This window comes from Saccostrea echinata, unplaced genomic scaffold, assembly GCF_033153115.1.
Source record: "Saccostrea echinata isolate AGI-Se365-2 ecotype Australia unplaced genomic scaffold, CSIRO_AGI_Sech_v1 ptg000076l, whole genome shotgun sequence".
In the NCBI taxonomy this organism is placed as follows: Eukaryota; Metazoa; Mollusca; class Bivalvia; order Ostreida; family Ostreidae; genus Saccostrea; species Saccostrea echinata.
In genome coordinates this window covers 929,577-946,911 of record NW_026889825.1, presented here as the reverse complement: position 1 = coordinate 946,911, position 17,335 = coordinate 929,577, and the positions used below count along the sequence as shown (strand labels likewise).

The 17,335-nt window shown below is 32.2% G+C and overlaps 2 protein-coding genes across 5 annotated transcripts in view; one reads left to right on the top strand and one right to left on the bottom strand.

The window, feature by feature from the left end:
- Window positions 1-65: 65 nt before the first annotated feature.
- Window positions 66-17,103, bottom strand: LOC133176557 (RNA-binding protein FXR1-like). Of its 3 annotated transcripts, XM_061311672.1 has the most exons (18): window positions 16,973-17,103; window positions 16,770-16,863; window positions 13,726-13,778; window positions 12,329-12,425; window positions 10,871-11,025; window positions 10,479-10,544; window positions 9,607-9,700; window positions 9,240-9,356; window positions 8,750-8,917; window positions 8,242-8,320; window positions 7,918-8,042; window positions 6,717-6,803; window positions 6,342-6,445; window positions 5,728-5,834; window positions 4,635-4,826; window positions 4,215-4,274; window positions 3,394-3,501; window positions 66-2,820 (listed from the first exon to the last, which is right to left on the bottom strand). In XM_061311672.1, the coding sequence occupies exons 2-18, from the start codon at window positions 16,818-16,820 to the stop codon at window positions 2,360-2,362; spliced, it is 2,124 nt and encodes a 707-aa protein (XP_061167656.1). In that variant the 5' UTR covers window positions 16,821-16,863; window positions 16,973-17,103; the 3' UTR covers window positions 66-2,359. The 3 variants fall into 3 exon arrangements, with proteins under 3 accessions (XP_061167656.1, XP_061167657.1, XP_061167658.1); XM_061311673.1 differs by lacking the exon at window positions 16,973-17,103 and having other exon boundaries at window positions 7,933-8,042; window positions 16,770-16,955; XM_061311674.1 differs by lacking the exons at window positions 4,215-4,274; window positions 16,973-17,103 and having other exon boundaries at window positions 16,770-16,955.
- The window catches only part of LOC133176556 (WD repeat-containing protein 44-like), a 28,507-nt gene continuing 28,270 nt past the window's right edge, over window positions 17,099-17,335 (top strand). For both annotated transcript variants that reach the window (XM_061311671.1, XM_061311670.1), the window contains exon 1: window positions 17,099-17,237. In XM_061311671.1, the coding sequence (XP_061167655.1) occupies window positions 17,179-17,237 (59 nt within the window). In that variant the 5' untranslated portion in view covers window positions 17,099-17,178. The remainder of the gene's footprint in view (window positions 17,238-17,335) is intronic.

Below are 17,335 nucleotides of genomic sequence, written 5' to 3'. Positions count from 1 at the left end.
GATCTGAAAACCTTATTCATATCAGCCTTCAGACACAAGGCAATAACAAAATAACAATCAAAACAATCCTTAGCAATAATTTTATTACAAAAAAAAAAAGAGAAATAAAAATCGCACTGGATGGAAGGAAAATCTACAAGATAATGGCCTAGGATGTGAAATAAATTAAGAATGTTGCCAGTCTTGCAATAATTTCATATATCTCACAATCTGAACAAAAATATCTACCGCACACTTCATTCAGAGAATAAAAAAAGCAGTGTAACAACCTCACTGTTGATTTCAATAGCAATGAATGTAATGAAATTGTAATAATGTAATAACACTGAAACAAATGTAACACCTTCGTTAACACTGAGATATGGCAGTAAAATAAACGTGTCTCCTTCATGTCACACAAGAACATGCAGTCTAGATACTTTTCTCAATTCTTTGGTTTCTAAGTTTGTATTATTCACAAACAAATAGATCACATAGAAATATTCTGTAGAAGTATCAATAGTTACTTCTCTTTGTGTTGCAAGAGTTATCAGCCCTTTGCACACCAACACACATTATTCCATTTTCAGGTGTAAGTATACAATGCCTTATTTTAAGAGTTATTTCAACATTTAATTACAACATATGCCAAACCCTTGCAAACTTATCATCATAAATTATAGCATTTAAAAAATTAAATCAGTTCCTTCTTTGTAGTATGAACAAATGTCTAACAAATAACATTCATACTTCTATACACAAAGAAATTGGATAGCAAATATTAAATTCTGCTTACAATCTGTTATACAACCAGTGTATCATTTTCTGAACTACCCTGTATGACAGCATTCAATGAAAAGAATGCTTCACAAATAAGAAATGATGACCAGTATATTGGTATATTTTTTGTCAATTAACAATATCAGATCAAAATACTGTAAGGACACAAATGACTTTGATTTTTCTATCAAACAAAAAGCTACTAAACCTGAACTCACAGTCAAACCAGCAAATGCATTCATGCACTGCAAACAAAATACACATCATTCAAGGACCCATTACAATAAATCTTTTGTCTCTAAATAAATGAAAAAAAAAATCAAAAGACGACCTCTTTTTGTTTTATCTTGCTCATGTTTTACAAAACTGATATGGAAGAAATAAAGATAAAACATTAAACAGAGTCTTGACCCTGTGAAAGTACTGTAGTCATTCTCCTAGAGGATAAACTGTGAAAGTACTCTAGTCATTCTCCTAGAGGATAAACTGTATGTAGTACAAAAATATGACAGTAGTCTTTTAAACAGACGGTAATGATTGTCATCTGAAAAAACAAAGGAAAAAACCACTGTTTACATCTTTTCACAATAATCTCAGATGATTATTTTAAAACAAATTTTTCTTGAAATTATTTGAAATCAATGTAAAAACTTTAATATTACATGTCCCTCATATATGTATTTAAATTGATTTTGAAACAGAAAATTAATTAATGTATCGATCTTTACTGTGTTATGATCACAAAATTAATGAAATAAAAAATAAATTCCTGGTGATATTAATCTCCTGGTTAACATTTCACAGAAAGTTTATATTTCTTTTTTGTTGTCATTCATTCGAACGAAAAAAAAATCTTACACAAAAAATAAGCTATTTCAAAGTAATCCGAGATTCAGATATGTGGATATGACAACGGAAAAGTCAATTTGTATGTTAATAACACTTACATGAATGATTTTACGATATCAAGCTAGTATATCATATAAATTTTGAATACTATTACATAGCTCAGAAATATATTTAATTAATAGCTGATGTATCACTCATTCCAAGACACTTATATAATTAAGTCACATTACTTAATTTTGACATACACTTTATCACTACTACATGTGAGCATCAATGAGAGTCATTTCAAGTCTATTACATCATCAATATTAATTTCTAACAAAATTTTCTTTAAATCTATAACTTTATATGTTTTACACATGAAGTCTGAATAGAGTCACCATATTGAATCAACATTATTATGCAAAACTTTGGGACAGAGCAAAAAATGGAATTCCATAGGTCAAAGTTCAAGATAAAGTCCAACAGATACATGTATAAAGGTATCAGACCATTTCTATTAAAAGTCAATTTTTTAACAAGACAGCAACAGTCATTATGGGCAAACTGACAAATATTGCATAGCAAACACTATCTCCAAAGAGACAACAGATTCCTTAAATATTAATTCTCAAACACTAAACAATGTCATGAATGGTTTCCTAGGTAACAAAGCACTCTCCTGTGGAAGGAGGAAGAAAAGGATGACCTGCTCCACTGAGCAGCTATCCTCCATTTTTTTTCTCCTATCAGGGCTAATTAAGCACTTTTTTTACTCTCCATTAACGATTTGCTCTTTTGGTTGACTACTAAAAGAATTGTTTTTGGTTTTAGCGGCTTTAGAATCGGATTCTGAGCCACTTGTTCCATTCCTTGCTGAGGATGAGTACTTCTGGGCAGGTTTTCTTTGTTCTCGAGGCGGAGCTGATCCTGGTTTCCAGTTTGGTTTATTGGACTGACTGACAGGCTTTGTACTACCTATATTACTACTGTTACCTTCCTTGGACGGCCCAGACGGTTTGGATTCAAGTTCTGTTTTCACTTTTGATGGTTCAGTCTTTACTGAATTCACGTTATGAGAAGTGTCATTCTGAAATTGTGATGGCCGACCTCCAGATGGCCGATAATTAGAAACACTATTGTCCGTTTCTGTACCCGATGCAGCACTTCCGTTACCAAAGGGACGATTTCTATTCCTTCGTTTTCTCCTGGGTCTCTGTTGATCTCTATAATCTATAAATAGAAAATATCTCAGAGTTAGTTTTGCTATGAAATCAGAACATGAAGTTGCCATACATAATGTGGCTGAATTGCATCTTGTATCTATAATTCCATAAAATGAAAATTTGATTGTTGTGATCAGTCCTAAACTTGATTTTTCCTTAAGTTTAAAGCTCAAACAGTGAATCATTTCTACAGATGTAATCATGTTTATATATCTCTAGTCAAATTTTAGCTCAGTACAAATTTATTTCATTTCATCCCTACTCACCATGTACAGTTTAAAAATCATACTATGAATATGAAACCAACATCATCAAACACAACAGCTGAATGACAGTGCAAAAAGGTAATTAAGCCCACTGACCCCAATTTCTTTGATTTTTAATTAAGTTATATTCATATAATTCAATGAATTAACATCACCAATCTGAGAGCTAGAATTTTTTTAAGCTACCTCGTCAAAAAACATCTCCATTTAAACTTCCCTGGACTCAGCAATACATGTATAGTGTGTCTGTGATTGCTTTATAGATCTAAACACAAGCTACATTTCTTCTTTTATGTTTTTTTATTCCAACTCACCGTCTTGGTCTTGACTGGTGACACTGGCGTTATCTAATACTGTATCGTCATCATCTGTCATCCTACGTCGGGAGCGTAAATCCCGGGATTCATCTGTATCATATGCCACTGAAATAATTATATCATGATTAAAAAGAGTAAACAAATCCATGATCAGAAGAAAAACCCTCATATTTACAATTAACTGTAGCTTTACAGTGTATCTTCAGGACTGCCAAAATGTTTACTTTTTTCCTTCTGAAGAATTCAAGAGGCTAAGAATGGAGATTCTACACATTGATAAAATTCTTTTTTTCCTTTCTAAATTTACTAGTAACTATCTTAAAATGGTGCCCTTACATTGGAGGGAAGACAAGAATGTTTATAAAAAAAAATCTCAATGTAACTTCAATAATTATCAAAGCAATAATAATTTTGTTGACATTAAATGTGCTATTTAACTTGCATATACTGAGCTTCCTATTTTTTGAATGATATAAAGACATGTTTGTAGATTATGACTCCGTTCACTTCTCAGGTTGAGACTAAAGACTCAAACTTTGTGAACAAAAAGGAAAAGTTGACAATAAGTCACATGTATAATCCTGATTAATACATATAGGGATTCCATGAAAATGTTATGATTTAATCATTTAAGAAAATTTTACCAACAAATGTATGGTACTTGTGAATAAAATAAGGGGGAATAACTCAAATATTTTCCTAATTTTTTTCCTGTCTAATACAGATAATTTTCATATAATCAGTGGTATCTGATTTGGACAAATTATACTGTACTATAAGCACTAAAACAAAATAAAAACATGAAACAAGCAACATACTGTGTCTGCTGGTTGAGTAACTGGGTCTATCTGATCTATACCGACGTTGGTCATGATAATCTGTTGAAAAAAAAATGCATGCAAATAGTTGTTAAAGAATGCATTAACTAGGGAAAGCAACTACAGGTACTTGAGTGCTTGAACTAAAAAATTCTATAAAATAAATATACACAAATGTATTAAATGTTAATGAAAAAAATTATAAAATAATTTATCATTCCAAACTATAAAATAACTAATTTAATATGCATACAACATGAAATGAAAATGATATGCAATCCTTTATTTGCCAGTAAAGTCTTTGTTAAAATTAAAAATCATGAGATGAATGAGATTGATATAAATCTATTTGGCATCCTACCATAAAAAGCAAGAGAAATGTTGTTAATGCTAAGCTCACACCAGCAAATGTAATTTTACCTGAAGACCTATTGGAAAAGTACCCTGACCCCCTGGGGTACCTGCCTCCCCTACCCCTGGGCCTGTATCCTCCTCCCCCTCCTCTGGGTCCCCTCCCGGTCAAAATACTATCTGTGTAGTAACCAGATTGACGGTTATCTTCTGCATTCATCTCCTCAGACCAATCAGCTATAGGTGCTGGAGATGATTCATCTGTTAAAACATCAAAATAAGTTATCAGTTTACACAAACATATGAGCTTAACAAAATTTATTTCTTATGACAAGAAGGAACATGCCTCATCATTTGTGAGACTCTACTTTCACAGACAATATCCAAAACATCACATGGACCCTTACAAATTTTTCCCTTTTTTCTTTTTGTCTTTTTTTTTTTTTTTTTTTTTGCTTTTAAGAAATGCAGTGTTTTTGTTACTGGGAATGGGATTTTTATATGTAAATATGTAAATTTTAAGGCATACATTGTAAAATAACTTAATGATAAACAACCAACCAACCAACCAATTCTACTAAAATCTCATCAGTATGTATGAGTGGACGAGTTTTGGTGAAAATAATATAATTATTTTTTTTTTTCTAAACTGTGCTAAATGCAAAATAATTCTGGGCGAGGTCAAATCATAAGGCAAGTCAAGGTCAGAAAATTTATACATAGATGAATAGCTCTCATCAATTTCTGTCTTTGTAAGAGGTTTGATAAAAATTTCATAAACCATTTTTTTGAAACTAATTAAGTTAAATGCAAAATGAAGAAGAGTGAAGTTAAGGTCATAGGAAATGTCAAGGTCAGAAAATTATGACATAGTTGAAAAGCTCTAATATGTATTAGTGAACGAGTTTTAATGTATGTTAGTTTTAATGTAAAGTATGACAGACAGATTGATGGACAGACAGATGGAAGATGGACACAACAACACTATATGCCCTGGCAATATTCATGGTAGGGGCATAATAAGATTTTTTGTTTGATTGAAATTAAAATTAATGTATGAGACTTTGCAAGAGTTTCCAGTCCCATAAGTCTAAATATCATGGACCATTGTCAATTTTTCTCTGTTGCTCTGTGTTGTGAGGGCATTTTTTGTTGTCCTTACCTGTGTTGTATGTACGTCTCTCATTGGCCCATCTCCTTCCTCCTCTGCCCCGCCCCCTTCCTGACCCTCGTCTTCCACGGTCATCTGAGGAAGGGTCATTACTCCCCCTGAAAGTAACATGGAATTTTCATATAAAATCTTACACCTTCCACAATAATACTTTATCTCTAGATCTTTTGGGGAAAAAAAATTTATGTGTTAAGAAAATCCCCCCAAACATTTTTTGTTCATAAATCATAGAAATAATGCAATTCAATAAATAACCCATATCTCATTTTACATGTATGACCTATTTTTATTGAACTTTACATTGTATTCTAGCAAATGTACGGATTTTTTTACTGGTGGATTCCATGGACTGAGTTATAGACAGGGAGTTACCAGGGAATTATAAGAGAAACCTTACTTCATCATTAAATTGGGTTTATCCCACTGGAGTAGATCTACATGTAAGACTTTCTTTATATAGAAAGCATGACCATGTTTTTGTAAAAGGTCAAAACTTAACAGGCAAAAGCCCCTGATCAATAGAAAGTTTTCCATGCCCTTGAAAGATCAGTATGGTAGGGTAAAGATCAATATGGTAGTGTGATATCTAAAATAATAACCCTCACCTCCTTTCTCTGTTAGGTGGAAAGTATGGTCCAGTCTGGGGTCCCGCTAAACTCTTTAGCTGTTGGTCAATTTCTAACTTCTCCAATCTCAATTTTTCAACTTCCTATAAAACACAAAGATATGAAGACTTAATACTTAATGTTCATGAAAGCTTTGACAAGTCATTTAACAACAGATATAAATTAACCTGCAAAACAGATATAACCCTCCTCAGGATCTACATGTAATTGATACAAGATCACGTTCCTCCACGGGAAGAAATGAAAATGTCATACTTCTCTTGTATTAATGAAATGCATACACCCCCAATTTAACAAAAAGATTATCTATTAATAGGACTGATGCAAGGGTCAATCTCAGCTGATCAGATATACCTTCAAATGATCTAAATTGTATTCCAGTAGAATCTTGGCATTTCCTGTACTTTCTTGAGTTCCAACAAATATGAATGGTACTTGTCCCTGAAATATTGACAGAGAAAATATCAGGATTAAAATGACAAACAAAATTTGATATCATTCTGTTCCTTTTGAATGGAATTGTAACACTTTGACATAATCATTGTATGATATTAATATGTTTCCAAGGAACAGGTGCTTTAACACTGATTTTGTAAGTTAATTGAACATTTAATATATTGGTCTCTAAATTAAAAGTAAAATGTTTTAATGAGTCGACATGTTAGTATTTGTAACATATTAGAACTCAGAATAACAATAAGGTGATGTGAATAAACTGAAGAATTAAACAACTCAATACAAGAATAAACAACAAAAGACATAATAAGTACAGCTGTACTTTTTAAAAGGAAGAAACGAAAGCAAGAGAGATAAATACTGGCAAGATGCCAAAAAGTAAGACACATGTGACAGTTGTCATATATACTGTGTATATACAATGCTAATCAAACTCACACAGTCAGCTTTTGCTACTTTTTATGAACCTTAAAGTTACTGCCAATACTTTGTCATGGAATCTTCGGATTTCTTTTTTTTTTTTTCCTTTTCTTTTTTTCCTTTTTTTTTTAATAGAAATTTAAAATATTTTCAAATGCAATGCCGAGTTTGAGTCGCATAAATTTTTGCTCTTTTTGCACGAATAAATGTGTTATATTTAGCTATACAAAGAATCAAACTGTACATCTTCTTTTCACAATATTTCAGCTGCACAATATATGTTCTCCCGATGGATTTATACAAAAAAAAGAGGGCCTACCAACATGAAATCATGTCTTTATAATAAATGAGCTGTAAACATATTGTAGATTTAAGTTATCTTTCACCATGCAGTGTTAAGTTTGTGAACTTTCAATGCTGTATTAAATTTGGCTCTGATTAAACCCTTAAGCTTCTGTGTTAGCAAATCATGTTCATTATTTGTAAACAAAGGACTATGTAATTTAATAAAATTATAATTCCCAGAAAACTTCATTCTGATTACCATCATGTACTTCCTGGTAATTAATGTACAAGATCAGGGTTTTTCTATTGCTAAGTGTGTAATTTCCCCCGGAGCTATGCTATTGTGCAGCTGTTGCCAACACTGATTGACATGTATCTTACTCCGCCCCCTTACCAGTGACGCCATTACCTCCTGACGAGGCGTATCATTCTCGTTATCACCCTCGATCTTTACTCGCACCACGCCAGACTTGTCCACAATATCTTGAATGTTGCGGCCATTTTTACCTATAACCTTTGCTGTAACAGAAAAACTTGTAAAATCATTCATTCTTAGTTCTGTTTAAGCAGGGAACTATCTATAGTAGAATTTTCTCTCAAAATAGACAAAAGGGAATTGTATCAACAAAAATGAGTGACATAGTCATGAGATTATTTTTCAATATCCTATAATATAAAAAAATCATTAAGAGATGGTAGTTAATACTAAGTGACTTGCCTACTAGCTCTCTTGGAACCTGAAATGTTTCCTCTACATACTCTAGCAAGGCTCTTGCCTTCTTCACAGCTTCTTGAGACTAAAACACAAACAAACCAATTACTGAAGTTATAACTACCTTTGGCAACTGATAACAATTATTCATGGAATTTTATCAACTTGTTGCCATACTACATGTATACGTACATGTATATAACCAACACTGAAACAGACATCAAACTACAAAAATATTTATCATATTTCATAAAATATAATTTTTAACTTAATACATGTATTGTAAATCAACTTCTTTTGCATGTTACTAACGTTCACACTTTTTGCAGATAGAAGGAAAATTGCAAATCTTTCTTTTCATGAATAATGTAAACTTTTGAGGCATGTTCTCTGTTTGCTTTGCTGATTTACAAAATAATTGAAAAGTCACACAATTACACATGATTGATAATATCGAGAGAAAGTAGCCAAAAAGTAGTCTAAAACAATGTTCAACACGAGACCCATCACTCACCTCTCCATGAACTTTAAAAGTACACGTGTCCTCATCCAGTTCTATATTGGTGATGCCATCTACATGTCTGGCCTGTTGTATATTAGCACCATGTGTCCCGATAGCCAGCCCCATCAGGTCATCACGAACTTTAAACTCTTCAGTATAACCAGACCTAATTTTGGTACTCTGAAATTAAAGAATTTCTTTTTTTATCACAATTTTCAAATAGTTACTGTTATTTCATCCCCTCTTGTAAATATTTATTATATTTTTCAATACTGTGCATTTAACAAGTACACTGTATATGGGTAAAAAAAAAACCTTCATCTAACAAAAATATGAGTACATCTCCAACACTTTAGAATTAATTCAATCCCCCTTGAAGAAAACAGCCATCTTTACACCCCATGCAATATTCACTATAACAGGGACATATGTACCTAACTTATCATTCAAGTAAATGTAAAGCCAGTCCCTATATTATTGAAGCCATTTCAAAGAGTAATACCTGAAGCCTTTGGACTGCTTCCTCTGTTCTCTTTTTCAGCATTAACTTTTGTCGGACATTGCGAAGGTGCATATCAGCCAACATGGATGCTCTCTTTATCACAGATTCATTCAGAGACTGAAATATGACCCAGGTAAAACCAGTGAGAATTTGAAAATCAGTGGCATGTTTACGGAACAGATTTCAAAATATTCAACAGTGTGAAGGGCAACAATAAACACTGGATCTTCAACCAAGACAAAAGCAATCAAGAAAATTTATACTTTAACAATTCATTACATGATTAAGATCATTTTATTGCTTTTTTTTCAATTGCTAGAAATGTTGCATAGAATTTGCTGATGTGGGAGTTTCTAAAGGTTAATACCATAACATTTAGAGTCCCTTCCTGATGATCAAAACACACACAACCTCCTCCTATATGTTTCTTAAATTCAGCATGTTCATGGTCATCTTGGCACCTAAAAAAGTATAAATCTAGATGCTACAACATTTTAAAATAATCTCAACCTTTTTTTTTTTACCTCTTATATAACTGGTTCAAAAGAGAAATTTCCTATTCCAAATGCCATTAAATACAGTCAAACCTCGTTATCTCGAACTCAATGGGACCAAGAAAATACTTCGAGAAATACGTGGATTCAAGATATCCAGAGTAAAGTACTTAAAGAATCGGTGGTTGGGACTTTCAAATCACCTCGACATATCCTAGGTATTCGAGATATCAGTGTACGAGATACCGAAGTTTAACTGTAGTGATTTTCAGGCAGTGTCAAGGTACTGAAGTTTAAATGTATTGATTTTGAGGCCACTCTTTATCTTTCGAGAACTGCACAAATTTCAAGCTGTAGAAATGCACTACAGCAATACTTTCATATCATGGATCATTTACCATAGAATATTAGATCAGGGTTTTTTTTCTTCTACCAACTGGGAATAGTACCCACATCCATTCAATTGTGAAAAATAGCATGAAAGCAGAACATATTGGGCTATCATATCAACAAATGACATTTATTCTAAAATATGCAACAATCAATCCACATTTTAAATAGTTCTTCTTATTAATATCTTTTTATCTAAAATTTTAGTGCTTTGGACTTTTTGAAATTCATTTGGCTATACAGAAGATAGGTATATGTATTTCAAATATCTTGAGAATGTAATTGGAACACCCCCCCCCCCCCCCCCAAAAAAAAATTAATTAAACAAAAGGACAATCAGCTGATTGATACATACACTTCTCGTAGGTCAATAGGGACTTCTATAGAAAACTTGTGAAATGTGTTCTTATCTATTGGTGGGCTGAAAAACAAAAATACATTTTTTTTAACATTGATTAAAACACAAATTTTGCAATTATTTATCAAATACCACATTTGAATTACTCTGCAAAAGGTTATGGAAAATTTTTACACTGAGAAGAGATTTTTTTCTATCATTATTAAAACAGTGTTTTCTTCAGAAATACTTAACATATATCATGTACATGGTCTTTTATCCCAGCTTTTAATCTCTCCCAAATCTGATATAGTGTACCATAACATAAACTTCAACTTGTGTTGATAAAGGCTTATGTTTCTAATTTTAATGCAAGGATTTGGATCACACTGATTTGAGTTTTAACTTACTTTGAGTTGAGAGGTCTAACTCGCTCGAGTGGGACTATATCTGTGTACTTTGAGTCATAACCAGTATATTCTATCACTGCAAACTCGCCCTTCAACATCTTTAGCACTGCTGGCCACCAAGCCATCTGTTCCTTTTCATTTGTACTTGTAAATACCTACAATATTACAAGTTATCATAAAATCAGATATATTCCCTGGAGTTCTCACCTTTATAGACAAAGTTTTCTTAGATTAGGAAAAATCAATAAGGAGCATGAAACAAAGACCCCAAAAATCACTTCATTGCAACTTGTTTGAATCATGTGTATACAAAATACAAGTACGGTCTATAGGCTCGCATCAATTCTACACTGCAAACTGGTCACTTATTAGCTTTTAGTCTTGGGCTAAGTCTGGGTAGCAGTTCTTTGAATTCTTATGCAGAGACTTCCTAAACTTATGTATTCGATTCTCAGACAGAACTGGCATTGGGATCTCTGTTCCAAAACTAAAATACCCCCTCCATTGAAAATGATCCTCTATTTCAGTGTCAACTCTACTGGTCTTATTCCACTTCAAATCAAAATGCTTTGATTGTGATATATTACCCTTGGTATAATGGTAAATATGTTTTGAATACTGATACTTCCTTCAAGATCTCAATACGGACTGTTACTGATCTAACCTCAGAAATAATCGGACTGCTGTTGGTCAGAAGCAATTACTGTATTATAACATATGCTGTGTGCCTTTAACAAAACATTTAAACTTTAGAAGCAAGCACATTCAAATACATATATGATTAACATGTATTGGGATCTAAAATTTTATTACAAGTATACACTGCATCTGCTAGAACCAGGGTATTACTTTACCATGTTTACAATGGAATAGGCCAGACTATGCTTGTTTTTCTTTTTTCTCTACTTCCAAAAACTCCATAAATTAGGGCAAATCAAATAGCCTCCACTAACCCATTATATAATGTACTTAAATGCATTCATTCTGGATTAACTTTAAGCTTAGATACTTTAGAATAAAATATCATGAAGAGGAGCTATAATTAAGAATCTAACACTGTATACTATTCAGATCAGCAATTTTTTTTATTATAAATTAAATGTATTTTGTTAAGACATATTTTCTGCATGTGCCTTAAAAAAATTTCATAGAAAACTAAACATGTTAATATATTCTTTAAGATGTGAAAGATGCTAGCCTCTTAACTTTTTGGTTAAGATAAACTTATAATATAATACAGTCAGTCATCATTATCTTGAACTTGATGAGACCTTGAAAAAAATCAAGATATCTAAGGGTTTGAGATATTTAAGTCAAAATACATAAAGAAAGAGTAGTTGAGACTCCTAGCTCACATCAACATATCCATGATTTCCAAGATATTGATGTTTAAGATGACAAAGTTCATCTTAAGTTAGGTGTGTTTCTGTGCAAAATCCTCATACTGTTGTTACAAACCTCGACATTTTCCCCGTCCCTATAGTCTCTATGTTTGCCCTGGTCCTGCACTGGGAGTCTGGCATTGGAGAACTTGACTCTCTGCTCCGGCTGCCAGCTGAGTTAAAGTAGATAACATAAAGCTTATGTAAGTTTGAAACAAAATATAATAGTAACAATTTTTACCAATAAAAATTATTTGTGGTTTTTCATGCAAAGCACATCCCCTTTCCTTTATTTACATAAAGAATTGAGAGAATTACAGATCTTATTCGCCACATTTTAACTTAAAGAGGAATTAGAAATTGCAGTTGACTATTTATTTTTCTCGCTCATAAATGAAATATATTTTTCTCTTTTTCAGAAGATAAACTCAAAGATAGAAAATTATACAACAAAATTATAAGAAATATACTAATTCACCATAACCTCTTTTCATCAGCAGGCCTAAGAAAATAAAATGAGTGTTTATGGTTACCCAACTACCCCGTATTTTATGTGCCAACCAATAATTATTTTTGTGGTAAAATACTAAAATCTTGAAACTGCATCAGCATGTGTGTACATTTCTTTACTTTCAGTAGCCATTTTTAGAGCTGTCAGGTAGATTTTATGACTAGAAGAAGTGTCAGCCTCAAACTGTCTTTAAAAAATGTATTTAAATGTTACGCCTGAGGTTTTTTTTTTTTTTTAAATCATACTTACTGATCCTACTTTTTACCAGTATGGAATGTAATAAATAAGCATATTTTTTTCTTAGACCTCATAGTAATTCTTATACTGCTCCACCTAAACACATCTGTTTGTACTAGATCACATTACCAGGCTTATTAACTGTTTGTACTAGATCACATTACCAGGCTTATTAACTTGTAATTATGCCTGTGTTTAGGTATTAGAGAATAGAATCAAAATCAATGCATACATATGTCTAGAGATACCAGCTCATATAATTAATAGGGATGCCAATTCTTCATAGATTTACTGTCATAACTAAATTAACAGCTGTTTATTTTTTATGCTTATTACTCATAAACTGTACAGTGTACACTGTATTATTAATTATGCTATACCCCAAAATACATAGATATATTTCTGTCTCATCAGTCTTATCAGTGTTATAAATAACTCCACAACACCTCGGCACTCAGACACTCATGCATCTTTTTATCGAGGCTTCTATGGAAATTCTTGAGAGTACATGCAGTGTACTCAATATATAGTAAATATATCTGTAGTGAGTATTGTAGTCAACTGCACTATAGAGCACAGGTGATATGTTGGGAATATATCTATGTCAAATTGATACCGATCATAACAGACTTTTACAACAGCTCCCCCCATTTGAAGAATTCCCCCCAAGAACAGATATGCTCGGCTTGGATTCCTTCCAGTACATTTCTAAAACAATGACTCACTCGTTCTCAAAGGAGACAAGGATTTCATCTTCATACACATTCTTCACAAATGCCTGGAATAAAAAAAAAAGGATTAAAGCAGTGAAAAAAAGGTTGTAAATACATCAACATTTGTATTTTTCGTGTGCTTTTTCTCTTTTATTTGCTTAGACAGAATCTATAAGATGCTGGTTAACTTGTTGTGTATATAGATTCTCTCTCTATCAGTGCTTCTTGAGCTTCTGTTTATATATACCAATCATTTAGAGATATCCCACAACACTCTCTGCTTTGCGCTATTAATATCCTCAGCCAGAGCCCCTCTCAGAATTTCTCATACCATTATCATTATTCACTGTTCATCATCTATGTCAAAATGTGTAATCTCGAGATATAGTTGATAAAGATTACACAGTCACTTAAGTATCAAAACAAGAAATGCATAAACTATAAGCTGTTTATTGCTAATTTAACACAAGTTTAAGAATTTCTGTTTGAAGTGAAGCAGAACACTATTTTAAGTGTAGCAGATCAGGGCATAAAATGTTTTTTTCAGTGTCTATTCCATTCTTATCTTTTAATTCAATTGATAAGAGATAGGTAAATCTGTCACCTATGTCAATGTCAACACTGTATTTATAACCTAAATTCTACAAGTTGGTAATACTATGCATTTTATATTGTTTTAGCTTTAAAAAAAAAGATGCATAGAAAAATAGTCTGCCTTGATAGAGAAAATGTTTGAATAAATCAGAATAAAAAAATCTTGCTTAAGTTGTATTCACTTTGCTTGCACCTGACTTTCCTACAAACTAATCTTTCAAAACAGAAATTCTCTTCAGAAACTTTCATACAAGATACGCATATGAATACATGACATTCAATGTACAGGTTTTACCATGTTTACAGATTTTAATCTGAATTAGTTAAGATTCTTTGGGCATTTTACTCTCTCTGCATCAACTTTGATATCTAGCATGCAAATTTATAGTTGAGATAGAGATAGTTGGTGCATAAAGATTGTAAACAACATCCGTAAAAACTCATTTCAGAAGCTTCACAACAATGTTTTCATCTTTTTTCCCCCTTCATATCCATTATAAACTGATATTGTGTGTTTCCCCTCCTTCCTTTAAAGATCAGTGAACATGAAGACTATACCTCACTGCACAGCATGATAAATATAATTAATAAGGCTCTAACCAAGATGTCTGGTTTATGTCTGGTTATCTCATTGTCCAAAAATAAAGTCCACATAAAATTTCACTGATTAAGACTATACAAAGACATCCACATCTTCAATTTCACAGTCACTTTTCTCGCTTTACTACTCTGACAGAATTCAGACAATATTTCCACAATCTGATCTCACAGTAAGATAAATTGAAACAGGCTAAATGATGGCCTAGTGTTTAGAGATTAATTCTTTCAGTTGCTTAGGACAAAGTTTTTTGCCTCTGCAATCAACATTTCAAACTGGATATTGGACATTTTGTCAACATTTTATAATACTATATTTACTCTCATTGTATTGGACTGAACCAAATAACATCATATTTGAAAAATCTGTTCTATTTCATGTTTGTTGTGTCATTTACATGCTCTGACAATTAAATTCTGTGATTTAAGAAACATTAAAACTAAAAAGGAAAATTTATACACTGGCACTGAGGTAAAATAATATAAGAAAAGAGGGTTATTTATTTTCAAGTGTTAACATTCAAACCTGTATTATGGTATTAGAATCATGACAAGCTGTGCTAGAGAGAGGCAAGCTAAACTTGAAATAATCCCAAAATACGTATTATATGAGGAATGTTCTAAATGTTATTCAATAATAAATATACTATAATAAATTTTAAATGAAAATTAAACAGAACTTTGTTATCCATGATGGAATCAATTACAACTACAACTTTTTCTGCTTATTAAATCAATCATGAATCAATATCTATATGAAAAAAAATTGCGACTATGAACAAGACACTGAAATATATCAGAGGCCCTGGGTTCGAATCCCGGTTGAGACTTGATTTTTCACCACCTGTGACAAATAAGTTTATGATAACTTAAGATTTAAAAGCGTTCATTCCCTGCATCATATAGTAGAAGTTTCTAGGAAGTAATTTAATGCAGGTAATTACACAAGATGGGATTTTATAAGTCATATCTGACAGGAAGTCATTCCATACAGTTCGACACCAAGACAGGTTTGACTGTATACATCAAGACTTAGTCTCTATCTCATAAGCCTGATAAGACTCATACGCTATCTAAACTTTTTAACACATCTAATGCATCCTCCTCCAACTGCAATTTTTTGATTCTGAATCAAAGGATATGATTCATGCAAGTAAATTAAACCTACACAGTTACTAGAACCTCTCCTGACCTGTAATTATTTACAAAATGTTAAAGGGTTTGGTTTAAAAGACTTAACTTTGGTCTGATCAAAATTAGACTTGGTTCATTACTCTTTTCTTTCATTGTGTACATGCATCTGCTTATCTCCAAATTCCCTACATGAAGAGATTAAAAGTCCATCTGCGTACTTGTCATGTTTGGCTGAGATAAAATTTAGAAACATCATTATGATCATGAGCTTCCATATTCCCCTTACGATGCCATATAATGTGCATCACAGGAGCACCAGATTGAAACATCTTAAGTTTTGATAAACAATGATAAGAAAGCACAACTCAGACTCCAAAACATGACTCATACTTTCAGCACTCTGGTAATCTTAAATATTTGACACAAAATAAACACATGACCTAAAATTAAAATATATCCTATGATTTGAAAATATAACCAGATCAATTCATTCAAATAAAGAATTCTGATTTCAGAAGAAACAAAACACCATATACATCTTCTTCAAAAAAAGTCATTATGAAAGTAGCCCATAGAAAACCCACATGAAGACGGCGTGTTTCAAAGAAATTTACTTTCAAAATTGATTAATCATCTTGGTAAGTCAGTATAAACATATTACCATTTCTAGATTCATTTCAATTAAACTTCTTAAACATAATACAGAAATAAACCAGAAAATATTGAAATACCTTGTAATAAATACCGTTCGGACTGCAAACTTCGACCACTAGGTCCTCCATGTTGAATGGTTAACCGTTGAATGATGGGAAATATTTTTTCTGTCTGTTGATCAGATTAAAGTTTTTCCATATAAAGTTATAGGAAACGTTTATTATGAAAAAAATACACGTAATTTAAATTAAAATACACATTTATTTAGGTTCAAATTTACCTCACACTCCAACGTTTGCTCTTTACATCCAACGAAATAACGTCGGCGTCTCGAATTATGATTGCTATGAAGAATCTAGAGGACTTCCCCAAGCTCAGGTAAAATCCCGAGACTAGTTATTTACGCGAATGGAAGTGGGTTGTTAGACTAGTACATTCCACTAAAAAAGAATGCTTTTCATTATTCTCGTAGGTTAATAACCTAAAATGTCTTCAGACAGCGAATTAGATGAATTCTACGATGCTGAGGATGCGACCCCAAGACCGTAAGTGTTTAAATACACAAAATACTGGTGATGATGAGAAGTGAATCTGCCTACTGGCCTATGCCATATTTTATGAGTCTTCTAAGAATATTTTGTTC

What these genes read in the sequence shown, in the direction of transcription:
- LOC133176557 (XM_061311672.1), bottom strand. Translation starts at nt 16,820, where the DNA reads ATGGAGGACCTAGTGGTCGAAGTTTGCAGTCCGAACGGTATTTATTAC. An exon ending in AAGGGACTCTAAATGTTATG is followed by an intron (nt 9,357 to 9,606) that starts GTATTAACCTTT and finishes GTCATATTTCAG; the next exon opens with TCTCTGAATGAATCTGTGAT. An exon ending in CTTTTAAAGTTCATGGAGAG is followed by an intron (nt 8,321 to 8,749) that starts GTGAGTGATGGG and finishes TTTGTGTTTTAG; the next exon opens with TCTCAAGAAGCTGTGAAGAA.